The sequence below is a fragment of the Puntigrus tetrazona genome, chromosome 5, assembly GCF_018831695.1.
Source record: "Puntigrus tetrazona isolate hp1 chromosome 5, ASM1883169v1, whole genome shotgun sequence".
NCBI classification, from domain to species: Eukaryota; Metazoa; Chordata; class Actinopteri; order Cypriniformes; family Cyprinidae; genus Puntigrus; species Puntigrus tetrazona.
In genome coordinates this window covers 27,356,518-27,384,486 of record NC_056703.1, presented here as the reverse complement: position 1 = coordinate 27,384,486, position 27,969 = coordinate 27,356,518, and the positions used below count along the sequence as shown (strand labels likewise).

Here is a 27,969-nt window from a genome sequence, read left to right as displayed (position 1 = left end):
CAGACATTGTAGGTGTTTCAAGTCATTGCTCATCTTCCTGAACGTGTGTCACTACTCTTATTATCTTGCTTTCTTACTTTGACCTTCACCTCTCTCTTATTCAGCCCCACATCACAGTCTGGGGGTGGGGTTTTGAGGCACGTGGCCTTATATGGTCATACTCACGCTGAAGCTGGAATGGACTGCTGATTCACATCTCTCTCTTTCTCTCTCTCTCTCTGCTTTTGCATCTATTTCCATTACCAAGATTGATGGAAAAGTGAAAGCTTCCATCATTTTTACCTTCATCTCCCAGAGACTGTGCTTTTTAACAGCAGTGAAACTGTTAAGTAATTTTAAAATGCGTGACTTTTTTGCTAGTTTTTATTCTCAGACTTCGTCTTCTCCACATGCCATTTAGTGGTTTACTAGTTATGAGTCTTCAAGACCGTATTACACCTGTAGCGTCTACTGTTCACTTGTGATCATCGGACCACCCCAGAGGATACCAGATGTGAATGCACTTCTCCTTGCATGATGCAGGACTACTGTGTTTCCATCTGTATTCATAAATTGGGAATTTGGTATGAAAACAGTGCAGTACGTATGTTTGAGCAATACCAAAAGAAAGTGTTCAGAACGTTTGAGTGCTGCTGCTGAACTGCCAAACAGAGCTTTTTGGGTCTCCATGCTGTCATCCAACTTTCTTTTGCTGTCTTTTAACTTGAAAATGTTGAATAAAATACTGAAAGAAATGAGGATAAGGGAATGACAACACACATTCCTTGGAGAAAGAAAAATACTTGGACAAAGGCTTCTTTTTTGAGAACTCCAATCTATCAATTGTGAGGAAAAGGCTTTCTAACTAACTATTTCTAACAAATACATCCATCAAGGTTTTTTGACCATAATTCACACTGCTTCCTCCACTGAAAAACGTGTCTGAATCAGGGGAGAAATATGCACAAAAGAGAAAGCCTTATTGTGGATTATGGGTAGGTTAAAGTAAAAATGCCTTAATGCTGTTTTTTGCTTGACAAGACGTAATTCAAGTTGTGTGGATTATTGTGATGTTTATATCTGCTGTTGTTTGGGCTCTCATTCTGACGGCACCCATTCACTTCAGAGGACCCATTGTTGAGCAAGTGATGTAATGATAAATTCTATTAAAATCTTTACAGTATATCACTAATTATCACTCCTAAGTTTAAAGGAATAGTTCACCCAAAAATGAAAATGGCTCCATATTTTACTCACCCCAAAGCCATCCTAGATATATGACTTTCTTCTTTCAGACAAACACAGTCGTAGTAAACTAACCTGTTCGCTTTCGGGGGGTTATCACATGTCCTCTGAAGCAGATTGATGGGTTTTTTGTAGCAGAAATATTTCTAGTATTATAATTATAACTTAAATGACTGACTCCGATGAGTTCCGGCTTCTTGTCTGATCTATGACGCAACTTGCATTCACTTTACGTTCTTATCTCAGTTTATTACATTATGGAGCTTCAAAATAATGGCCACTATCTATTGGCCATTACTAAATTTGTAAAAGTCAGAATAAAAAAAAAAAAAAAAAAAAAAAAAAAACAGTTTGAAAGTCGTATACGCCTAGGATGGCTTCAGGGTGAGCAAAATATTCCTTTAGTGTTGATAATATGGTTCTGTTTATCTTGTTCATTTTTAAGAGATCACAAAATATTTATATCTCAAAATCTTTTGTAGGCTTTCAAAGATATATTTCTGTGCCGCATTGTCTAAAATTATCCAGTCATTCTTCAGTCAAACAGGACATAATTATGTATTAATAAGACATAGGAAGTCAAATCTACCCAACACACTTGTTTCCTACCGATGATAAACCATTGTCACATGTCCTCCCAGAACTCCTTTCTGTAATGGGTATGCTGTAACATCCCAAACCACCAAATTCAGAAGCAAAAGGGGAATAGGGCATTGCCTCAGGACAAACTCAATGAAATAGGCCAGAATTGGAAACACAAGGCAGAGGCAAAATTTAGAACTGTTTTTGTTTCTTTAGTAATTATGTAATTCATTTCTTACCCTATTTGTATTACATGCTTTTAATCCATGTTGCCAGATAATATGGGGTTTGTGTGCAAGAATGTGTTTGCAAATTGATTCAACATTTTTGAGAAATAAGCTTAGGTGCAAAAGCTGATCACAAAATGACAAACTAATTTACACATTTCCGACATTTATATAAATATGGCTCTAGAGCGTTCACCACTCATATGGACTGTACACACCTTTACTGTAGAGTGAAAATGGAGAGCGTTTAATATTCACCTGCTGTGCAGATGACCTGCTTTCGTGTCTTTAGCTGGACATTCTGTGTCATGACCTCGATTAGAGAGAGTGGATGAGTGTCAGTGGGTAAATGTGTCACCCTCTTTATCTAGGACACGGTGTTTCTCATGTAGACACATAGTTAAAAGAACACACTGACTCTCTTTTTAATTATATTTTTTAGTAAATTTGTCAAAGCATCAATTACTGTGTAACTATTTAGTCATAAAATATTTGGTAATGTTTCAAAAATGTGAATATAAGATAATTGTGCAGCGAAGAAAGAATGCATTGTTAGTTTTTTTTTTATGTAAATAGTTTGTTAACATTTTTAATTAAAATGTCTTTTTTATAATTTTTACAATAATTATAATAAAAAAGTATTTCCATTATTTAACCAGTGTTATTAGATATTTTAGCACACATATTCTGAAATACAATTTTAAGTTTATCGCAGATCTTTTTGACTAGAGGATAATGTAGCACATTTTATCCCACCAGCTCTTTTCCAAAATGAAATTTTTACATAACTCAGAGTTTACTTGGTCCTTGTTTCTCCAGCTTGATAAAACTATCGACATAGACGAGCGGCGTCTGATCCGTACAGCGATCCGGGAGCTGCGGCGCTGTGAGATTGAAGAAATGGAGGCTGCGCTAACCAGCAAGCGCTTCAGACGGGCCCATCAGAGCAGACACGAGGATAAGGAAAACCAGTGCCGGTATGAAGTATTTGTTACTTTATAACTTAACTGTTATTGTTAAAACGAAATTAGCAAATGAAAGAATTTTGTTGTACAAAAACACAATGGCAAGCCTTGCATCACATAAATCATTGCATTTTGAATCTGAATTTGTTTGCTTGTGTTTACAGTCCTGATTTGACAGCTTCATTAGACGTACTGTCAGGGAAGATTCAAGCTATGAACAACATTGAAGAACTTACTGGACTGGTAAGGCCGTGCATGAAGATCTAAAATGTTTGTGTATGATGCTGTTGTGTTGTTCCTGTCAACAGTCCTTGAGCGAGATAGAGCTCGTAGTATTCTGGAGAAGGTTGATAAATGTTTCTGCCCCGTAAGGAATGTTGTCATATCACACACACACAACGTACTGTAAGCTCTTTGTTAGTGTAAAACAATAGGCTGCGAAGAGCCCATGCTACATAAATACCCATTGTTCTACGTTAGGTTGTGAGGATTATTGTTCTTGATAAAAGCAAATGATGAAGATTGACTGAAATATAATTTGTTAATCTGTGAATTATTGTAAGGAGCACATTCAAATTATATATGCTAAAATTATTTAAAGCACCCAAAAATAACAATATTTCCCCTCAGGCCATCCAAGATGAGTTTATTTCTTCATGGGAACTGATTTAAATTTACCATTAATCCAGGAGCACCTGTAGTGAATGGGTGCCGTCAGAATGAAAATCCAAAAATCTGATTTAAAAACATCACAATAATCCATAAGAAATCCACAGCTCTCCTGGCCATCAGTTAACATCTTGTGAAAACAAAAGCTGCATGTTTGTAAGAAGCATCATGGCTTATTCTGACTTCACCCGTTCACGGGCAGAGGATTCGGTGGTGAGCAAGTGATGTAATGCTACATTTCTCCAAATCTAATGAATAAACAAACTCATCTCATTTTTGGTACATTTTAAGCAAATCTTAATTTTTGGGCGATCCATTTCTGCAAATATGGTAAAATATGTTTTAATCAGAGCTGAGAGTACTAAACTTCATTCGAAATCCGCAAAAAAAAATATTTTGAAGAGTTTATATCATACCAGTTGGAATTGTTTGAGTTCCATGGAAATATCCCAACATTTTCTTTCAGTGGAATTCTGTGGGTTCACATTCTGTGTGGGCTTAAATATCAGTCACGTCAAGCTAAATACTGTTTTTGCGTGTCTTGCAGTCTGTTTTTCTTTCTTTCTTTCAAGTTACAAAGCGCCAGTGAATACGAAGAAAGAAAACTCATTCGAGCAGCCATTCGCCGGCTCAGAGATGAGGAGATACGAGGTGAGATTCTATCTAAAGGGCTGGACAAATATCTCTATATGTCTGTGTGTGTGTTTGCATTCCCCTGTTCTCATTCACAGGAGCATTAGAGAAGGTTCAGACCGCTGGCCAAAGAACAGAGCAACGACAAAATCCTCAAAGCAGCTTTGACCTACAGGTGAGCAAAAGTGGCGTAGCGAATATCAGGAGCGGTAAATCTCAGGGATAACTGGGCTGAAGTTTGGGGCTTAATGTGGAATGAGGAGAGATAAATCTCAAGACGCGGGGCTGGAGATTGTTTTGGCCTGTTGAAAGTTCAAGGATACAGTGAGACTGGGAATTATTTTTGACAGTCTAATCACAAAAATAAGAATATATATTGAATTATGTAAGGAATGGGTCTTAGGTGCAATTTTGATTGGGTGCTCTGAAGAGCTCAGATTAACTTTATTTTAAAGATATTTAACTTTAATTTAAGTTGGTTTAATGCAAAAAAGTTTCTAAAATGTCTTTTGGTTAAATTATTAAATATATTATATAATGCATCATTATATATATTATAAATATATTATAAAATATTTAGTTTTGTGAATAAAATATTTAGTTTTTTTGTTTAAATGAAAATAGCATATTAGAATGATTTCTGAATGATCCTGTGACAGGAGTTTGATGCTGAAAATTCAGCTTGTGTGACTGAAATATAGTCACATTTTAATATATATTCAACAGAAAGTAGTTATTTTTAACTGTAATGATATTTCACAATATTACTATTTTTAGCAAGTAAATGAAGCCTTGGTGAGCAGAAGATAAAGCACATAACATAGAAAATGTTTTCAAACTGACTGTATGTAGATTCATAAATTCTTAGGTTTATAAATAATTAATTAGTTAAAAGTACATTTGCAAAAGGTTATTTAACAGTGTGTTGGAAACGTATTAGTTTCTCAATATGTAAATAAGCTAAGCAAGCTTTTATTCTTTCCCCGTCTCTTCTTTGCTTTCACTTTCTTTACATTCCTCATCTCCCACACACACACACACACACACACACACACACGTGCATTTGTCCTTCAATGACTTTATGATGCCTCATCATTCCACTTAAATGTGGAGAATGTAAAAAATTCAGCTTCTTGTACCTTAATCAACCCACGTCTCTTTCCGCTCCTCGCTTCACTTCTCTATCCTCAAGTTACTCTTTCCATTGCTCTTTCTCAGGCATTATATCAGCCAGAATTTCTTTCACGTTCTGGAGGCACCATTACCTGTCCGTTATAATTGTTTGCAAACTTACCCACATCCAACTTGCAGAAGATCTAGCACATTAACTAAAAAAATTAAGGTGTATGAAGAGCTCCAGTGTGATCGTATCGTCCTCCTCTGACCTGCTCCTGTCTGGCTCTGTTTTGATAACAGTCCTATCTGGATTACATAAGCAGCTGCTATTCAATGAGGAAAAAAAAGTCCTATAGTAATATGGTAAAGGTTATTTGCGAGCCATAGAGGAAATGATACAATGAGCTAGCCGTCCGTTTGTTTTCATGGCTAGTTAAAACAACATTTGAAATTAAAGGCAAAACTTAAACCAGCCATCTTCTTGTAGTTGTGAACGGCAGACGCTTAGTTCAGTGGCAGCACACAAGGTGTTTATTATAGGGGGTGTTGTATACTATTTTACAAAACTCTTTTCTCAGAACAAATTTAGTCTCTAATCTAATGTTCTTGTTGTGCAATTAAGGCCCTGTTATGTTGAGCTTCTCACAGTTTTCAAAGGAAGGTAATGTTCTTTTGAACTTAAAGAAGTCAGTTCTGAATAAACTTTAAATATGCAGCTCACCTGCTTTTAACATTTGATTATAAGCAGAAATGTTTCTTTGAGCAGAAAATCAGCACATTAGAACGATTTATAATTTATAATGATGGAGTAATGATGCTAAAAATTCAGATTTGATCACAGAAGTAAATTACATTTGAAAATATTCACATAGAAAACTTATTTTAAATTGTATTATGGTTTTAAGTGTATTTTTATTTTTTGATTTACGTGTCTTTTAAGTGGGGTGCTGTTATTAGCACTTCACAATGAATCACAGCAGCCAGAGTCTTGATTATTTATTTCATTAAATGTGCATCCCTAACATATGGCTCCCCTTCTTATGGGGAGCTCATGTTGCTCTTTTTTTAATACAATGAAAGTGAAATAAAAAAGCTAAAAGCTATCATAAACCCCATAGAAGAAGCCTTTCTTAGCCTTTTGAAGCTAAACGATAGCTTGAAGTGAGCAAGAAAATACATTTTTTTTTAATTCTTGAAATGTAATGTAGGTATGATAGGGAAAAAAATGCAGATTTCGTGATTATTTTTGGCCATATCTTTCCTTTTTCTACAGTGGCATTACAGTCTATATTGTGCAATAAATGACAGATAGAATGTGTTGAAATAAACAGGGCAGAATGGAAAAATGGCCTTGGCATTTACATCTGCTTTGTATACGGTAGTTTACTTTTGTCCAGAGTAAGACTGTTTTTCCTGTGTGTTTTCCCTCATGAGCACCAGCATAACTCTTGCCTTTGAACGCTTTCCTTCGGTGACGTGAGGTCTGTGCGTTTGTGCTTTCATGTGCTTAGTTTTGTGTTGTATCTCAGTTTGACATCTTTTCCTGTGTACAAAGATTGAGGGATCATGGGACTCTGAATTTCAGTTTGGAGACTGTTTTTTTGTAAAATCAAATTTGCTAGTTTGTGAACATTGCACATTTTTAGCCTATTATTGAATGTAGACTATATTTGAAGCTCTGAATATGACATTTTTTTTACTCGAAATAGATCAGTGTTGTATCTTTTTATTATTATCGTTATTTCAGCAGGTTTAGTTTATTTTTAAGAAGCATGAAGACACATGGATTTCAAATGTGAGACTGAGGGTCCTCCACCGGTTTATCTGTTGATTTATAAAGAGGCGAGGGACTTGAGTTGAGCAGGAAGGGTGGGGGTGGGATGTGGGGGAGGAAGAGAGTGGGAGTGGTCAGGAAGAAAGGGGAGTGGCCTGTGTGATTGTGTGCATGGAAGCCAGAGCTCAGTGACTTAGTGCTGCGTACACACATGTGGATTGAGAGCAGGAACAGACAGGAACTCCACAAGAAGGTAAATGACTTTCAGAGAGTTTTAACGTGGTGTTATGAATAACTTTATTACATTAATTCATATCAGCAAAACTAAGTTTTTAAACGTTTAATCAGTTGGAAAAAGCTCTTCAATGGCAGTAGTTGGTGGAAGTGTCATAATTTCTTCTGTTTTTTTTTTTTTTAAATAATCGGGATTAAATGGAACGTGTCATGAATCAGTTAATTAAATTTTCACATCCGCATAATATAATCAGATGTGTGCGAATATACATTTCTAACCTAACCTTTCTATCATATGTGTTCACTATTTTATATACTTTTTGGTATTTTTAAACATTTTTCTTTGGTCAGGCTGATGCAATTTTTATTAATAATAATAAATAGTTGAAATAATTCTATATAATTTTTATTTTTTTTCACTTTGTAAGAGCTGTCATGTATTGGAAATTCTTTTTTTTGTAGCATTATAATTGTCTTCACTGCCAGTTTAATGCATCCTTGCTTAATAAAAGTGATAATGTAAAGGGAAAAAAACATTACTGATGCCAAACTTTTGAATCTTTCTGTATATGTGCATTTAATAAAAAAAAGTTAGAGATGTGTTCAAAATATATATAATTTTAATTTTTTTTTTTTTTTAACCTTTTCCCGGACCAGTGTCTCATTGCTAGTAAAGCTGACCGCAGCTATTCAGTGAGTATGGTGTATGGTCCTCTCCATCTTTCATTCTTGTGTGTGTGTGTGTGTGTGTGTACACGTGAGTTGGAGCCAAAATGACAGCCCCTGCTACTGTATTTCACTCATGGTGAGTTAAGTGTGTGTGGTTCACCAGACTTATCCAGACGTTCATGGAAAATGACACTGACTGCTTCACACACACTAGATCTTATGAGCTTTGTGCACTCAGCCACCTCAAAATTGAGCAATTTATAAGACATATAGCTTTATGTGGCATTTATGTGGGTAAACATGTTTTTCATTCAAATGAGAGAGAAACAGAGATGTTCAGAGAGTTCAGGAGAGTCCATTTGGCCCACACTTTACTGTGGTCACCATCCGAGACCCTTGCAGCACGATCACTGGATTAAACCTGTCAGAAGGGACTAAATCCACCGCATACACATGCGTAGAGGTTTACATTCACTGTTCACTGAAGAATCAGTCATAAATTGTACTCTTAGAACCACATGCAATTTAACTGACATTTGTCTGTAGAGGAAAGATGAATGGGAATGGGAGCTTTTAAGCACCTAAAGAACAAAAAAGTAAATAAAGTTGTTCATGCAGCCCATGTACTATAATCAAAGTGGTTTAAAGCCATGCCATATTTTTTTTAAGGAATAGACAACATTTAAGCATGAATGCAGCCACTCTAGTTCACAGAATCTTTATTTTTGGGTGAAATGTCTCTTTAACAGCAACCTTGGTCTGAACTTCAGAAAAAGCCGTTTCTTTGGCAGCCGACTTATAATTATAGTGTAGAAATATGAACGTGACTGCCGCTGAGCAGTTTCTGCATCTGCTTGCTTTATATCTGGTTTTTCACAGAGAGAAAAGCGATGCTTTGCTGTTTGCAAGTAAAATCTTGCAGGTTTGCTGTGGGAGAGTATAGTCATGTTAGTCATCCATTTACATTTTAGGTTTAAATCGTTCTCTCAGACCGGCTTCCAAGACTTCAGCTGGTCTGAAACACAAACACGTGACCTCATATAATGCAGATTATATCCGTTTGTATTGGGCTGCTGATTAACAGCGCTTTGGTGTTTATTGTACCCTATAACTCTTAATCCTTTTACAGCAGGTAGACAAACTCCATTAAGCCAAAAAGACTTAAAGTCCACGGCATTAAGCAAACACTAAACATCTTAGTTCATTCAGCCTTCTTTGCGACTTTGCAGACTTAAAGGTTCACACTGGTTCAACTTTTTGAACGAATATATTCTGTGATTCTGTGCTAGAACAAGTTTCAAGCAGATGCTGTGGAACATCTTTCAGTGCAGAGTTGGAATTTGTTGATGTGAAAATTGATGGACCCATATATATGTAAAGTTTTCTCCTTTTAAAAAAAAGGTTTTTCTCAACCATAGTTCTGACAGCATAAATTTGCTTCAATTAGGAATTTATAGAAAAGGATGCAATAAACGCATCAAAGAACATTCTCATCTGGCAAGTTTCGTAGCGATTGATCATAAAAGTCAGTATATATGTTTTCTATTGACTAACCAATCAGTAGTTTTGGTTTTGCAATATATAAGTGATTCTGATGATTTCTTATAAGTTGGAGCACGTTTTCAAGTACACGTATCTGTCTTAAGTATATTTAGATATTTGAAAAGCAAGACAAAAAAAGCTTATTTTGCAGTCAGAGGAAATGCATTTGTTTATTTGTTATTCTTTTTTTGCAGAACGATCTAGAGAACATCAAGGCAGAAGCACTCATCAGCCAATCGGAGAGAATTGAGAACCACAGAGAAGGCAAGTAAAATCACGCAACACAGTCATCTGAATGAACCATCTGAGAAAATAAAACATTTTGAAACATTCAACATCAAGGTAGACAAGGCCAAGGGGGGCATTCGGCACCCATAGAGATGTGAAGCTCGTTTGTGTCTATCCCACAGACTTTCATCCCCCACCAGGTCAACCCCTATATTTAGACACAAAGTCTGTTGAAGTAAAACTCCTTTCCTGTGACCCTGACATTTGTGGTGTTAGTGGTCCTTACTCAGCTGCTCAACCCAGTAATTTTGGCCAGGGTGAGAGCTGGGCCAAGCGAAGACGGCCTTAATGAGTGCAGAAATTAGACATTTTGGGAAGCCACTGTTTGTTATTCTGACAGAGACAAAGGAAGTTTGGGGCTGGGACAGGACGGGGAAAAGCATTTATACACAGTTGTTGTGGAGAATGAGGGAAGGACATGCTTTTTGTCATGCACATATGAAGTTTGGCGCAGATTATTATTATTTTTTTTTTTTTTTGAGCATTTTGAGTTAAAGACCTATAGAAATTTGATAAAGGTAGAACTTAAACTGTGTTCAAGAAACTTTTCACATACAAAATAGCGCTGTTGTGGTATGGTAGTACAGTACTGATGTCAGGTGCTAATAACATATTTCAAAAGCATCAGGCTGTCAGTGCTTTAACAAAGGGGGTTGACACTGGTTAGTCTACCTAGTGATAAAATCCTAAAGGAATAGGTCACACATTAGTATTTATTTTTGAGAACACAAAAGTAGATGTTTTAAGAGATGAGAGACTAAAATGATGAAATTAAGTTTTGATTATGACAGTCAAAATTATGAATGAGTCACAATTCAGACAGTGAAATTATGACATTAAGTATTAAAAAGATTTAAGTCAAAATTGTCAAACATTCACTGAGTCATACGAAAAGTCAAATTTATGACATTCTAAACAATTACAAGATTAAGTGAAAATTATGAGGCACAAAGTCATAAAATATTAAGTCACAACTGACTTTGAGATATCAAGTCATATTTTCAATGTCATTAAATTACATTTTGCAAGATAGTTATGATTTACCAAAGTGCTTTTTAAGCAACACAAATGGGCTTCCATACAAATCCCATTTGTTTTGAAGTATATTTGTATTTTTGAAGATTATTTGAAAAAAGAGATGAAACACTTAAAGTAGTTAATACAACAATCAGTGTAAATATAGGGTCAAATGGACTAGTGCTTCTCTGACATTTTTTGCAGAGTAAACTATTGTTTCAACAAAAGCTAAAACAAATCTGTTTATCTAAAAAGATATGATTGAGAGACTGTTGTTGGGTTTGACGTATACTATTTTATAGCCTAGCATTTGTCTGAGAGTGTGGAGAGCCTTTCTTTGTGCTAAAGGAGAAGAATGCGTCTGGGGTTTGGATCTCTGAACTTCATTGCCTGCCACATCACTTGTGGTAAACAAAGCAGACAAGATGGTAATCAAATTAAGCACTCGACTGTGCCAAAGCCTCAAGACCTCGCAATAACACGTCTTGAACGCATCGTTTAAATTCACTTAATTGAGCAAAGAGAGTCATTTAAGTGAGTTTCTGATTGATTTATACCTATAATTGTTTTCTATATGCGTCTTAAATTAGTTGCAATCTATCATTTCTAGTTTTTAATTTCTAATTGTTAAATATTAAATGTAAAATCCATCATTCTCAGCAGCATCTTCCTATAAAAATGATTATAATAATTATCGTGACTCTTTACTTTATGGAAACATTCTTGAAAAGGTCTCTGAAAAGTATATCCTGACTACGTAAGTGATGAAAAGAATGCAGTGTACATTTAGACTAAGCAACCCAAAAGCACAGGCTGTTCTCTGCTCCTGATCTGAGATCTGAGGATGGTGGAAACGGAACGATACTTCCTGACCAGATGTGAAAAGTATCAGGATGTCGGCAAGACTGCATTTCTACAAATTACAGGGATCTGCTCAGAAGCGCTGCTACCTTTTAGAGCATTAGCTCTCTCTCATTACAGCTAGTGCCTGAGACCGATGCGTGAATGTCAGTCTCTCAGGTATTATGAGTGAAATGGGAATTTTTTTTTGTGTGTCGCAATCCTTGCTTTTATCACACTATAAAAAAAAGCTCTCAGGTTTAAATGTGGAAACTTTCAGTAACTGCGGCACAATTTATGAATAAAAAGGTCCAAGAATCCTCACAATTGAGCATCTACATGCAAATGTTTAATGTAAAAAAATTTGCTGATGGTCAGCTAAAGGTTGGACGATAATGTCACTTCCTGTGCCACCCGTGCATTCGGAGTCTGGATATCTCTGTCCTCCCAAACAGCGTTTGCTCTTGAGTGTGCAAACATTCAGGAAATGTGAAAGGAAATGTCCTATCTCCACCCAGCATGCGCAGCTCATTACAATAACCATCTGACATTCCTTTGGCTTAGTTCAGTTCATTTTGTCTGTCCCTGGCAGCATAAATTTGCTTTTATATGTGGTTAACCTAGCATTTCACCATACATGCTGGTGTAAATCTTGCAAGTCCCCTGAAAGAAATTTAGTATGCAGTATTCATTCATTCAGTATGCATTGAGTATTTTTAGCTAGGCCCTGCCCTACAATGCCGTGCCGTTCCTAATTGTCCCATATTTTAAAAGGCTTACAAGACCCTACACCTAAGCCTACCCCTTAGGGAAACTTTGTGCATTTTTAGATTTCCAAAAAAAACTTAATGTGTGTTTTAAGCCTTTTGAATTATGGGGATATTGGCAAGAAACTTTCTGCATTTTTGCTTTTTGCTAAAAGTAATTTATAAGCTTTTGTACCTATGGGGACCTCAGTTTAGGTCCCCACCATGACACCAAGTGCCCATGAGTATGCGTGTATTCAGGTTTAAGTCCTCACCAGGATATATAAACCATGTGATCAAAGCTGAATTTCTAGCATCATTACTCCAGTCTTGAATGTCACGTGATGCTTCAGAAATAATATGCTATGCTATCTGTCAGACTGTGCTACATGAAATATATTAGGTGTGGAATCATATCAAATAGATATGATATGAATAAGGTTAGGTGTGGACAGTAAAAAAAAAAAAAAAAAGCCTTAAATCACATGAATAACATTCTGGTAGCACAATCTGATAGGTAGCATTTTTTTGCTAGCGATTTGTGCTACCTATCTTTTAATGGGAGGTAGCACAATCTCAGTGAGTAGCAAAAATTGTCACAACACTGGCTTGGATCAGAGCTGTATGGAACGGTTCCTGATGGTGGAAAAGCGGCTTTAGTGATAGCTGAAGTGGACTAAAATGAGATTGAGTCCATTGTTGTTGTTTTTTTTCTTGTTTTCCCATTCATGTTCATTTAAACTGCTCTGAGGTTGGTTATTTTTAAGGAAGCTGGTGAAAACACCCTTACTCTAACCTCAAAGATCCTATTTTAATGTTCTTTCGGTTGTGTGTTTGTTTCTTCTCTTGTAGCCTCGAACCCTGACATGGTTTTAGTACTAGATCCTTTGGTCAGAGAGAAAGTCTCCTGCCCTCTGACCCAGCGGATCCAATGCGATCATGGCTCACCCTCAGAAGTCATTCCTTCATACCGAGAGCGTTCAGACTCCGGAGAATCGAATGATAGCAGCTCCCATCAGAGAAAGAGGCTGAACTCCAGCGCCTCAGATCGTAGTCACGACTCCCTGTCTACTGCTGAACCTTCTCTGAGGGACCAGAGCTCACTGTCAGATCCAGCCGGAGAGGAAGTCAGGGCTGCTATGAATTCAGAGGCTCCTCAGATGCATGGAGACCTGAAGAAACTTGACAATGGCATGGAGACAACTCTCTTTCAGAGCACAGCAGGTTCACAAGCATGCACACTGAGTGAGACCAGTACAAGAGCTGAAGACGTCTCAGGACAGAAGGCAAGTAGAAATGAAAGGTGTCTCTTGGGAACACTTGCTCTGTTTGTTCCACCAGGAGGTACTATTTGTCTCTGTTTGAGATTTGTCCTGTTTTATCTCTGTGAATCCATCCACCACTTGCTCAGATGTTCATCAGTTCCATAACAATGTTCAGATGTGATTACGAAACCATTGGTGGTGTTTGGTTAGGAATTACTATTACCTATTGATCATATTTAGGGTTAGTGGGTTATGGTTAATGAATTTTCAGCTTCATTACTCCAGTCTTCAGTGTCACATGATGCCTCAGAAATCATTCTATTGTGTCAATCTACTGTATATGGGAAATTATTTAAAAAAGGTCACATTTTGTTGAAACTGATTTAAAAAAAAAAAAGAAAAAAAGAAAATTGGTATGGTTTTTTAGTATTATTAAAAAAAAATAATAATAATTCTAACATTATAAATGTCTTTAATCTTATTTTTCAACTACTCTTAATGTATCGCAATTAATCGTATCCAAACTTAATGTTTTGGTTTACATAATGCTTGTGTGTGTGTGTGTGTGTGTGTGTGTGTGTGTGTGTGTGTGTGTGTGTGTATATATATTACACAAATACGTGCATGTATATACTTAAGAAAAATGTATTTCTGTTAAATATTTTTATATTTAATATAAAATATACATATATAAATGTAAATACATGTAATTTTATGTATATGTTTATATATGCATAATAAACACAGTGCACATATATTATGTAAGCAAAAACTTTTTTTGACAGCACTAATATTAATGTATGTTTACTGCTGTAAGCAGACATTTCTACTACTGTAACTGATTTTCGTGGCACATTTTATGTCATGCTAAATGAAGTTGATTTTGAGTTTTGTTTTGTTTTTTCAGATCACATCGGGTAGAGGTGCTCTGTTAACTTCTCTTACTAATGGCAAGGATACAGGTGAGCAGTTCTGCATGGTAACTAATTAATGGTGGATTTACTTGTGCCCACAAATTTGGTCATTATTTAGAATTGCACTTTCTCCATTCGAGTATGACTTATATGGCATATAGTATAAACCTGACAGTATAGTTGGCCAGCAGCAAGTCAGTGTCCCACTGCTTTTGTTTAAATTGTGAAGATGTCACCCTCTTGCAGTCAGCAGGCCGTATCCCATGATCTTCACTCTTCCTTATGACCTAATAGGGCCATTACCACATTCACAAGCTTAGAGGCCCAGTCCAGTGTAATGCTTTAATCAGTCTTTCCTGTCTCCTCCCCCTTCTGCAAAAACCAAAACATCCTGCATGACCCGTAGGGATGAAAAATCCCAAATGAGATGGAATTAATAACCTTACATTCACAATTGTTTATTCTAGACACAATGAAATTAAATGGAGAGCAAGTCAAGACTTTTGATTAAAGGGATAGTTCACCCAAAAAATGAAAAGTCTGTCATAACAAGTTGACCATTTTTGATATGTTTATATGTAAATAAAAGTCTAAATTAAATTTGATCATTATATAAGCAATACCATGTGTTCAGAAAACTCGTTAAACCACTTGATTTTATAGATTTCTGTATTATTTTTAATGGGAGGGTTAGAAATCTCGGGTTTCATTACGAAATGTCTTCAGTTGTGTTTTGAATACGAATGCGTTTGGACATGAGGGTAAGTAAATGATGACAGAAAATTAATTCTTTTGGTTAACTACCCCTTTAAATTCCTGCTTTAACAACAACATAAAGCTCCAGTGGTCCCACATAGGTCTTCTCTAGAGAGATTTGCCAAGATATCAAATGAAATGTCAGAGATTTTAATAATTAATATTTCTCAAATTTTTCCAAGATGTGATCTGAGCTGTGCTAGCCATATTTATTTATAGCCTATATGCTGTTAGAAATGTTTGCAGTTTTAATTTTCAACACCTCACTTTAGAAACCAATTCTCACTATTAACTCACTATTTTTACTGTTACTAGCGTATTGGCTGTATTATTAGTACTCATGAAACGCATTAATGCCTTATTCTGTATACTTTAACCCTACCCATACCTAAACTTACAGTAACCACTACATTATTAACTATGAATAAGCAGCAAATTAGGCAAACTCATAGTTAATATAGAATTGCTTCATAAATTAAAGTTTGATTTGATGACGTAAATCTTTTTGATTTATAATTACATTTTTAAATTTTTAATATAATACTACATTTTTCTTTTCAGATTTTAAAAACAAAGCCTCACTCTCTGGGCCCGTCATTCGTGCAAACTCCGTTCGCGACAGGATGCGCAAGTTCACCGAACCTGTTACGAGTGCACCTAAAATCAGCCACAGTGCTTCTCATTATACAAACACAATGTCTGCTGAGAGGTCCTGGGACACCTCATCCTGTTCTTCCTCCATCCCAAAGAAAGAGAGGAATGTCACTGAGAACATGTTGGCCCAGCCCAGGCTTTTCTCCAGCCAATCACACGCTGCAGTGGGCGGCTCACACGGCCGCACTGAAAATGTCAGGCGTGCGTGTAGTGGTTCAGAAGAAGTGCAGACTCCTGAGGGAGAAGCATCTTCAGGGACCCACGACACCCGGGGTGAACCCGAGTCCAACATGAAGACCTTCCTCAGCATTGAGATCAAAGACGGAAGAAACACGACTTCACACTCTTCTCTGTCATCGTCCTCTACAGCCGTGAACATGGGCCCTCGAATCCTCACATCTGCTGCTCCACAGAGAACAGGTAAGCAAAATAATCAGAACAGAACAGAAGCAAATATAACTAATTATGCGTTTTGGGTTCAAAACGATATGATGAATCAGCAGGAAATCAGCATATTAATAATTTGTGAACGATTGTGATATTTAAGATTGGAGTAATGATGCTAAAAATTCTGAACATATTATTTGAACATATTATAAATGAAAATGGCTATTCTAAATTGTAGTGATATTTCACAATATTAGTATTTTTACTGTATTTTTGATCAATAGAAATTAGACTTAAAATTTTTAAAGTATATTCTCTTAAAACACTGTCAATTAAAATATTTAAAATTATAGTGATATTACACTGTATATTTATGGCTAACAGCACAGGCTATTGTTTCACTCAAAACATAATGTGCATTTTCTCAAAAAATATTTAGACGCTTCTTGTTTTTGTTTTGTTTTTTGTCCCTGACAACAGAAAAGTATTGCCAAAATCTTTTTGTTTGAATCGAGTAAGGATTGGGCTACTCATTTTGTTGCAAAAATTTTAGTAAAATGTTTAAACACCTTTGTTTGTTTTCACACACATTTATCTGTAAATCTGCTGCACCATCATTTTGGCATGCGTGTGGCCAGAATACACATGAAAGATGGCAAATGTAAGAATGTAGCATCACCAAGGATTCTTATTTCCTTGGTGAAACAAATAAACAGATGACAGCGAAGTCACCAGAGGCAAATTTATTTCTCATAATCACTTATAAAGATGATGCCTTTAGATCGTTGTTTTTAAACTTCCAAAGCAAATCTGTTAATCCAAAACAATTTTAAAAATATCACACTGATTAACACACTGACGTATCGTGCAATTGACCCTTCGCAAAGACCCCCACCTCCTTCTTAGTTACTCTTGCCATGACTAACAAACAATGCTGATCTCACACTACACACTTGTTCTCACACGGTGAAAAATACATTGCAAGAGCAAAGAGAAAACTAACAACACACTGACAAAGACGTCCGATCAGGCTACTTCTGATATTAAACAATCTTTAATGTGTTGTGAATGATCGCTGTATTGCCTTAGTTCCAACAAGTGAACTTTTCGTATTTAGAAGGGATACAGTGGCAGCTCCTTGACATGGTGTTGCAGTTTCATTACTTCAGAGTGTCGCAGTGACAGTCTTTTTGCAGTAAAAAAACTATAATAGATTAAGATGATGACATTAACCAACATGAGGAGAGCTGCACTGAAAACAGATGAGCACACATGTGCATAAACGGCTGCTGATCGTGGTGAGGTTAATGGGATTTTGTCCACAGAATGATAAGAGCACATTTTAACTGATTATCTTATTATTTAACACGGAGTATTTAACTCCATGCGTACAATGCTGGACATTACAGGTTTTCTCGTATGCAAAACAGCTACTTCAAAGGAATTACTTATTACTGTTACTGTGGCACAGTTTGACCCTCCGTTCATTTTTATATTTACTTGTATTGAAAAAGTTTGTTCAATCATTTTTTTTAATTGGTATAAGGATTCATTCAGATTCAGGTTTCAAGTCATGATTCTAAAAGTATTCCTTAGTAATCATGGATTTTTGTCTAAAGTAGTGAGGTCACTGGCTTAGAAAGCTGGAAAGTGGGATGGAAAGGTAGTTACTATGCGTTTCACAGATGTTTTTATGGGGAAGGCTGAGTGAGCTGATGGAACAAATTGGAGTGCAAGCTGTGCATATTCTCCGTTTGGCAGCCATGTTGGAAATTTAACCCTAAAATGAAATATTTCCATTCATTCCTTCTCCGTGATTCAAGTAGCCTAAAGTATGAGTAAGCCTATTTAGCGGTTTTGCATATAAACTTGAAAAGAATCTCTTTCTGGAAACTGTTGTGGTTCCTTTAAGCGAGATTGGATTTCACCCATTGCTCTTGAATGGTACTTATGAACGTGAAATCACGGTAGTTCACCCTAAAACTAAAATAATCTCATCTTAGATGGTTTGCACCCTTATGTCCCTTAAAACCATATTGTTTTTCTTTTTCTGTGGAACACAAGATTTCCTTTCAAAATAACAATGGCTTGCAAAAATAAAATTCAAATCATAGTGTGTGCTTTACTAGAAGTCTTCTGAAGCCATATGGTAACTTTATTTAAAGACTAATTATAAAGCACATATTATTGCATGACCATGTTCAAGGTCCCTTAACCCTACCCATAACCTAAACACAGCTGCTGCATCAACTACTTCACTGTCAGTAAGCAGTAATTAAGAGTATAATGACAGAAAACTCTTAGTTAATAGTGAATATGCGTTCACTAATCTAAAGTGTTGCCAAAAAGACCACATTTTATTTACATTTTTTTCTGAGAAAAATATTTTCCCAAGTTGCAGTAGTGTTCTGAACTCTGTCACTGTTTTTTTTATGAAGTGTTCTCGACACTGTAAATGGTAAGATTTGACCTTTTCTAAGTACCGTCTAGAATGGTTTATTCTAACTTCCACTTCCTGTCAGTTGAACCAGCAGTGCACAATTTCAACTTCCAAACATTTAGATGTTTTGTATCCATTTCTAAATTTATGAACTCGACTTTTGTCTTCATTTTCACATAGATTGAAGCAAATCTCTTTATGCACTGATAGTGGGTCATGCAAGAAATATTATAAGAAACATTTCATTTGTAAAGCATTTACAGACATGTATTCAAAGTATACATGACCACTTGGTTATTTGTTAACCCTATATTTGAAGCGTGACATATAATGCATTATTTTCAGAATTAATAAATATATATATGCAAGCATTATCTACAGTATGCATTATATAAGCAAAAGTATTGAAATGACTGTTTTGTTGCATTGTACTCTAAAGGTACAACAATACGTAAGTGTATCTTAATTCATTAAGCACTGGATAATTCATGCATTTAAAATATTATTTAATATGTATTGCTTCAAGTTAATAGTTATTTTATGCATAAATCACTTTACTTGCATTTCCATCAAAAATATCTTATCTTTTATATAGTTCCAGTGTATATAGACCATACATAGCTATGCCATACCATCACAGTGATATCCATAAAATAACCGTTTTATTTTGGTTAACTGGCATGTGTGCCTGAGGACCCCTGTCACATAATCATAATTCACATGCCATTTCGCCCTCTTTCACCCCTCCTGATGCATAAACACAATCTCTATTCTCCTCATTTTGTCATATCTCTCTGTCTGTCTCCTCTCAGTATCATCAACAGACCGTATTTGTCATAGTGCCACAGCTCTGTCAGATCTTCCTTTTTTGGAAGCGCTTTGCTCATCCTTGCTTCAGAAAAGTCTCGCAGGCAGTGGAAACGTACTTGAAAGCCTCAGGATATTTAATGATATAGACCTGCAGTAAAAAGAGTGTTTACCGTCTCACTGAACCACATAAGGACACTGACGTATTGTGTAATCGCTCGCTAACTGATGAAGATACCATAAACAGAGTTGGCTGCTTTATTTAAGAATCATGTACACTCTCCGATTTCGTCAGCAGCGTGTTCTTGAACTAAGAGGTTTTTATTTGGGAATTTATTGACGTTTTTATGTCTTTAAACAAACCAGATCTCTTGAGATAAAACATGTAGGTTTCAATGAATACTATCGAGTTCTTAATTAAATTCATTAGAAATCTCTTTATGTTCATAAACCTGTGTTTGTTAAATAAAAAATCATTTAAGAACACTAATATTGTGAAGCATTACAAATTAATTAAAAAAAAATTGTCAGTATATTAAGAAAATGTAAATTATCGCTGTGATCAAAGTCTTTGTTGTCACATGATCCTTCAAAAAAACATTCTAATAAGCTGATCAAGTAACATTCCTGATTGTTATTAATGTCGAAAAGAGATATGCTGCTTCATATTTTGGTAGGAGCCATTTTAGTTCAGGATTCCTTGATGTTGTTCTTTTAAACATTCGTCAGAGATTCATTTATTTGAAACAATCTGTCATTGTCACATTAGATCAATTGTATGCATCCTTGCTGAATAAAAGTCTTATTTTCCTAAGAAAACTAAACAAAAATGGTCTTCAGTTTTAATAATTTAACATTTTTCATTTTTAGTTTTAGTCAGCTATAATAACTGGCCAGTACAGACCAATGCGGCATGGAGTGTGTTTGTAGTGTACTCCATGCTGAACAGCCAGAGAGCACGGAGGGCGCTGAACAGTGTTTACATTAGCAGAAATGTGACCATGCTAATTTATGAGCCCTATGTGGTGCCATTGTGGCAGCTTACATAAGAGACTAAAGACTCCACTTCACTCTCATCCACTCCAACTGAAGCTCTATTTAACATCTGAACAGTGCTGTGTAAATATTTCTTAGGGTGGTATGATGTTTCTAAAAGTACACTGTCATTAGATGCTCTTAAGAAGCTCATCTAAATCTTGTTAGTCTCCTAAATGTTCTCATTTTGCTGTTTTTTTTTCTATGTTTTCTCAGAGTTGACGCTTGGTTTAAGAGCAATGCCGTTCAAAGTGACCAGCTCAAGTCTCTCATCAGGATCCTCTGTTAAGGTATTTGACATACACAGACTGGTTTAACACGAAGCCAAACTATAATCTACTCTACTCTACTTCAAACTATAATCTCTACTTTTCCCCCTGGACCTCCACTTGTAATATTAATAAACATTATAATTAAACAGATATTTTTTTTTGCTGCTGTGCCTTTAAGGCCATTACATATACAACATCTTGGCACAATAAATGAGTGACACTACTTTGCTGTGTTAAAGTCTTTGCACACAGAGTCTGAAATTTTTGTATAAAATGTGTCAATGTGATCAATAATGATTTTTCATAATTTCTCCAGTCTTTAGTATCACATTCGTATATGCTTGCTTACTGATCAAGAAACATTCTTGATTTTTAGCGATGTTGAAAACAGTGGAACTTGATGTATATTGGAAGCCATGATACAAGAACAGCATTTTTTGAAATGGTATAAAAACATTGTATAAAAATTCACTGTTACCTTTTTAATTTCAGCGGGTCCTTGCTGAAGTAAAGTGTTTGTTTGTTTCTTTCAAAAGAAAAATTGTTCTGACCTCAAACTTACACAAGCAGAATATGTGTATGTTTTCAGTCATCCACACATGTCTCTGTTGCCAGATCTCTCTAGGACAACAAAGCCAAAACAAGCGACTTGCTTCACCAAAATAAGCTCTAATACGGGACTGAGTTCTTTAAATAAGCATAAAGCAACATGACTGCCCATAAATAAGCATCTTTATGAAAAACTAAGCTTATAAAAAGCAGACACGGAAACACAGAAAGAAATGTACACTTTTTGCAACTTTTATGAGCATGAGCAAAATAAGGCTGTCATGGCCTAATGGTTGGACATTTTGGAATTATACCCCGAAGTTTGCAGCTTAGACTCTCAGTACTTGAAGGAAATTTAGGTGGAGGGGAATTAATAAGCAGGGTACCGAACCCAACTACTCACTGCTGTGTGTGTGCGCTTGGATGAGAGAAATACAGAGCACAAATTCCCGAGAATGGCTTACCATACTTGGCCACACGTCACATCATTTAAAAACACACCGCCTCTCTTGACTTTTGAGGTTTACTTAAAATTGTCTGATTTTAAATGTAAAGTTTAAAAATCAGACACCAAACAAGTTAAATTGTTGTTCAGCTGTAAAACGTAAAACTTTTGTAAGACATTATTGCAATTTTGGTAGTAACTCAATCCCACATTTAATTGCATTTGGAACTCTAGGCTTTTATTGTGGTTTTTTTTTTGTAGTCATCTAGTCTCCCCAATAGTTAATACTGCGCAGAGCATAAGAAACATTTAAAACAACATCTCTAAACCTGTAAACAATTAAGGATGAAAGTCCTTGTGAAAATAAAGTATACTTAAGCATTTTAGTAAAAGTGAATTTGTGAAAACAAAACAGATTGGATTTTTTCAGACATATTTAAAAATGTTTCGTCCTTTGTGCCTTTTTAGTGTTGTGCTAAAAAGGTAAAAAAAAAAGTTCACATGGGTCTACACTTAAGTATTTTGGATCTGATTGAGCAACTTTGCACTAGATTTTGGGATACTCGCAAAAGGGCTTGCTTTCACTAAGCAGTATGGTTTGGTACGGTACACAATTATGTTCATTTCCATTGTGAATTTTTTGGTACCCTTCCATAAGAAAGATTTATTGCGTCTGCTGCATCCGTAGTACGGCAGCAAATACTAAGATCTATGCTAAGCTATGCTAAAAGTGTTATCGCCAGACCTGGAAATTGGCTGAATGGATTCAAAAACTGTAAAACTCTTTCAGAAGTTGGAGAATTATTCCAAAAAATGTCCAAAAAGAGTGGAGTGTTCCTTTGAAGTTTTAAACGCATCAAAATAAGATTTTTTTTTAAAGCATGATGATTTGACATTGTAACAAAGCAAACTTTTTGTAAGTGTACCTAATGCCAAGTTCACGCTGCAAGGTTTTCAAGTCGTCAGATCACTGTTGTTTTCACAATGCATGGCTATCTTGGGTAACACTCAGTTGCTATTGTGTTCATGTTGCACAATGGATTGGCGACAAGAGGTTGCACACGTCTCTGCACAATAGAAAGAATCGAAAACAGCTCTATCTGCATCACAAACTGTTTCATTTAACTCCTTCCTGAACTCCCTGCTGCCCTGCATTTTGCTTTTTCAATGGCTGTCAGAGATGTTTTTCAATCAGTTATTTCACACAGCAATACTTTGAATCACCTACATCTCCATATATTTACCATGACAAATTTTTCACGGGTGTTGGCAACAAGTCTGCGATTCTTTCAGAACGCATCTTCAATGGTCACTCACGAATGTCTCAGATTTTGGCCATTTGTCTGTGATTTTACAAAGACTGTGGGCGAGTGAAAAGTGGGGTTAAAATCTTACAGTGTGAACTCGGCATAAGTGCGTTGAGAAACAGTCATGAAAACGTCTCTTCAAGTGCACTTGGTCTTTTTTTTTTCCGAATAAGAATTGTTATCTGCAAGCCTTTTAAGTGTTTTTTAGTTTACTTTAAAAGCTTTACGTACAATGAAACACTTTTACAAGGAAGGAAAAGCTGCTCGTATGTGCATAATTGAGGTAAATCATTTGAAATATAACGAAACATCACAACAGGTACATAAGTAGACGTGTCTTTTGCTGGTAATTCCTGTTGCGTCTGTGGGGCAGTGTGGTAATCTTGTTAAAGGATAAGTACTGATGCTTCATTAGCAGGTTGACAAGTCTATTTTGCACAAATTAGGGATTAATATCTCAGTGTGAGAGCCACAGAAGAAAGAGAAAGCTTCAAGAGAGAACACACACACAGTAGGAATCATGATTTGAAGGCGAACTTGTATACAGCAGTCGGGGTCAGAGGTAAAAATTAGTAGCATTTAAGGAGTAGATAGTGATTTGCTGTGTTGTGTGCTAGAAAATATGAACCGATAGAGTTAATGAATACTCTGTAGAGGTTTGGTTGAGCGTTGTTATAAATACAATGACAACAGCGATTGGCAGACGAATGTCTAAAAGCTGATTATAGCAGATGCATATGTGTGGTCATGAAAGAAATGGATGTTGTTTGCCTTTTGCTTCTCTCTTCCTTTCTAAGCAATTTCCTGAATGGTGATATGAGGTACAGATTGTTCTAGATGTAGGTCAAACTGTTTAGCACTGATGGGACGGTAATTAGAAGCAGACTTGATGAGAAAACCACAAGGAGTGGTGTGGGAAATAATCTTCAGGCCACAAATGACTCAAGTTTCCAGTGTGAAAGCAAAAATCCTGCTTAAGGTGACAAAAATCACAGCGGGTCAATATGCGAAGTGGAATTTGGATCGTTGATATTTTATGGTGTGAGAAATTGAACGCAACACAACAGAGATCATGTCCAAATTCTATTTATTTATTTATTTTTACATTTCAATGGCTGTCCCTGTTTAGAATACTTAAAAAATTATCTGCATTTTATGTATAATTCCTTTGTTTTAACCCTGGCTATGGGAAAATATCTAATACAATATTAACTTTATATGTCCAGTGCTAGTGAACCTACATATTTAAATACTTTTTACTGCAAGTAATCTATGATATCCATAAAGCTTCTAACTACAGTCACTGACTATTTCTGGAAATCCACCACACAATGCCAACCTGCCTTTTTCACTGCTCTTTCCTAGAAAGAAGTAGTAGCTTTTTAATTTCGTACATGCATGCCTATAAGATGATGTTCCAAGGCAAACAGGCATTTTGAAACTTTTCCAAAAAAAAGTACTGCTGCTGTGTTTCTTCCGACTGTACCTTTTGATGTACCTTACATTCTTGACAGGGTTTGTTTGTGGTCACTCTTTAACAGCTTGCGGTGGTATATTTAGATGGTCCATTTTGAACTATGCCAGATATTTTTAGTTGCATGGCTGTCGGTATGTCTGAGGGTCAGGCATTGTTGCTTGAATGATACTAGACTGATTGGAATAGCTGTCTTGAGTCTCAAATATATGCTGATGCAGTCATGCTATTGAATGATCCGTCTTCTGGGTCAAAAAGCTCAGAGGTGGTTTTGACTACTCAAAGTTTCCAGATGACAGGTATTGTGCCTTTTAGTGATACACCAGTTGCACTGTGTTAAATCAGGGCCAAAAATCTTTCATTGAATTGCTTGCACAGAGGTTTATAGTGGAATGTTTTTGCATAAATTTGCATGGAGATGCATTGTTTCTTTTTAAATGGTTATTTTGTGACTATTGTGTTTGTCTCATGTCTTCTCACAGGTGACATCTAGTCCACTTAATCAAATTGTTTTCAAACAATCCACTGCAGAGTCACATTCAGAGTTGCTTGCATCCAATTAACAACCAATGGAATTTTTTTTTTCTTTCGATAATCCATTAGTCTTGAATGTAAGTTATACAGTATATCAACATGAAAAAAGACCTGCCAGTACATCAGTTTCACAGCAAATTTTGGCTCAGTAAAGTAGAATAACACTAATAAATGAGTAGCTTTAATTCCTTGTATACCTTTTAGTAAAGTGTCTAAATGGCTGGTGCAACCCTACCCTGCTGATGTAGTACATCTAGGGTTTAAGATCGAACTGACACACTTGAAAAAAGCTAATCAACCATTTGTTCCTTGGATTTGCACTATGGACATGTGGTCAGATTGTTCACCATTGCTCTGCAGACTTTGTTCTCTGCGATTGAAAGGTGTGAAGGACAAGAGCTCTAAAAAAAGAGAGCTGGGGGCTTATGGGTGATTGCCCACTGGAATAATGGCCACTGTTGATAAATAGATGACTGTGGCACCTGAGTTAGCGGGGGCTCTGGGGCCTCCAGCTACCATGGCGACAGAATTCCAAGGCTCACCATTGGCTGACGCGTTGGACAGCTGATGGGGGTCTGGAGTGAGGTATAAAGGGTTGGGATTTGTCTCGACTGGCAGACAAAGTTAGGCGTATTTTGTGTTGTCTATACCTATTGCAAGGCGGTTTGCTCTGATAGGTCTTCTAAAGTTTAATTGTTGGAGATTTTGACGTTTTTTGGTACCTGTTGATTACTAGAAAAGCATCCAAACAGACCATGCCTGGTGTCAGTTTGGACTCCATGCCAGACCTAGGCGACCAAGTCAGTTCCCAGGACAATCTGGATCAAGATTGTGCTGAGTCTGGCCTAGAGGCTGTGATCGGAGACCTTCTATTACAGACTGTTGTAGACCAGGAAGATGAAAAAGCAGATGAACATTTTTACGAGCTGGAACTCAATCTTCAGCGAGCTGTGCAAGAGGTACATTGCGATTTGAAGGTCTTTGGCAAAGGCATAGAGGCCCGTTTGGAGGAAGCAACAGCCCAGGTTGCGCCTGTTGTTAAGGCCATATCTGCCTTACAGCAAGAGAACTTGAGTTTAAGAATCCAGCAAGAGAAGCTTGTAAGGCAAGTAATGGCGCTTTGCGATGCCCTTGGACTGCCTGAACCAAAACTGATACAAGAGCATGACATGGAGGCAGCAAACAACAATCCTTCTGATGGAGAAGTAAACCCGGAGCTACATCCTCCAACCTTTGCTGCCGTTTGCCACGAGTCCTCTGTGTCGTCTCCACCCAGCAATGCCTCAAGGAAAAATAGCATGGTAGTATAAGTGTGGCTTTTTTCCAGACATTTAGCAGAATGTAAACACAAGTAGTTTTGCTAAGGCAAAGGACCACTTTAAATTTAAAATGTTCTATACAGACTTGCGTTGGTCTCTGAGACCACTCTTTTGATTTGGACTGGTGTACTACCTAGAATCATTAACCAGTCTAATTGCAGTGCCCTAGCAACCATCAAGAATACCTTGCATTGTGGTTTGTAAAATTATCTTATCCAGTAGTTGAACTGTGCTGTGTTGCTAAATTGTAGTATTTTGCATAAATACTTATGAATGAAAGGACATTATCTCGCTTATGAATAGCATGGTAATATGTATGACAGTTTTCCAGTGGCGTAAAGTAGCAACTTTTACTCTAAACACTTTGTTTTTGAGTAATTTTGAGTACGAGTATATGTACTCTTTACTCCATTGCATTTGTCATGAGAAATGCAAACAATTCAACTTACTAGTTACATTTTGCCTGAAACTTAACGTTTTTAAGCAGCAGTTTATTTTTATGATTTCTGTGATATCACCATCTTCAGGCCATTGAAGGTACTATAGTTTCCACATAACTTGTCAACAACGTTACTTTAAGCTAATGGGAGTGCATTAGCTGTTAGTTGTGAATCGCAGATGTTTCATATGCAAGTCAAAATCAGTAATTAAGTAATTAAATTTTCATAAATTTAATTCTCATAAATATCAATATGCATTGTGCAAATCGTTTTGACAAAATCTTTTTTTCAAAATCAAGCCTTTTTATAACCAGAAAGTGATTTTATTGTCTCTTATAACAAAAAATAATAATAAACCATTAAAATGAATTTTTTTTTTGTAAATAAAAGTGAAAACTAACTTGAAACATGTTGTTTATTTACTTTTTTTGTTACAATTTTTACCCCTTAGCAGATTTTGACTCAGATTGTCATGGCTGAAAATTTTCTGAAAGATATTGGTAATGCCTTTTTGAGTGCTTGGGTTTAACCGAGACTTTGTGAGTGAGGCAGTGTTTGTAAATGTTCAAGGGGGCTTTAAATTTTCAATTTAGTTTTATTCCGATTTTTTTAAAGTAAATAATCACATGATTACTCTCCACACAAATGAAGTTGACTAACACGTTTTTGAGAACTTTAATCAGCTAATCAGATAGTCTACAACTTCAAATTCCAATACGATTCGAGTTGGTTGCTTGAGTATGGTTTTCAAGTAATTCATGCCTTTGTCTGTAATATTTAATAATTTTTGCAATAAATGTGAAGAGACCATTTGGTGTGGGTCTTTCAGTTTGGGTCTAAATATT

General features: G+C 36.1%; 1 protein-coding gene across 6 annotated transcripts in view; it reads left to right on the top strand.

Annotated features, from left to right (window-relative positions):
- The window catches only part of smtnb (smoothelin b), a 46,509-nt gene that overhangs the window by 5,512 nt on the left and 13,028 nt on the right, over positions 1-27,969 (top strand). For 3 of the 6 annotated variants that reach the window (XM_043238855.1, XM_043238857.1, XM_043238856.1), the window contains exons 2-11: positions 2,853-3,010; positions 3,163-3,241; positions 4,240-4,318; positions 4,399-4,475; positions 8,082-8,117; positions 9,830-9,899; positions 13,379-13,812; positions 14,699-14,753; positions 16,023-16,535; positions 21,001-21,074. In XM_043238855.1, coding sequence (XP_043094790.1) covers positions 2,853-3,010; positions 3,163-3,241; positions 4,240-4,318; positions 4,399-4,475; positions 8,082-8,117; positions 9,830-9,899; positions 13,379-13,812; positions 14,699-14,753; positions 16,023-16,535; positions 21,001-21,074 — 1,575 coding nt within the window. Of the gene's footprint in view, positions 1-2,852; positions 3,011-3,162; positions 3,242-4,239; positions 4,319-4,398; positions 4,476-7,330; positions 7,444-8,081; positions 8,118-9,829; positions 9,900-13,378; positions 13,813-14,698; positions 14,754-16,022; positions 16,536-21,000; positions 21,075-27,969 lie in introns of those variants that run through there. The other 3 variants (XM_043238858.1, XM_043238859.1, XM_043238860.1) reach the window with 3 other exon arrangements.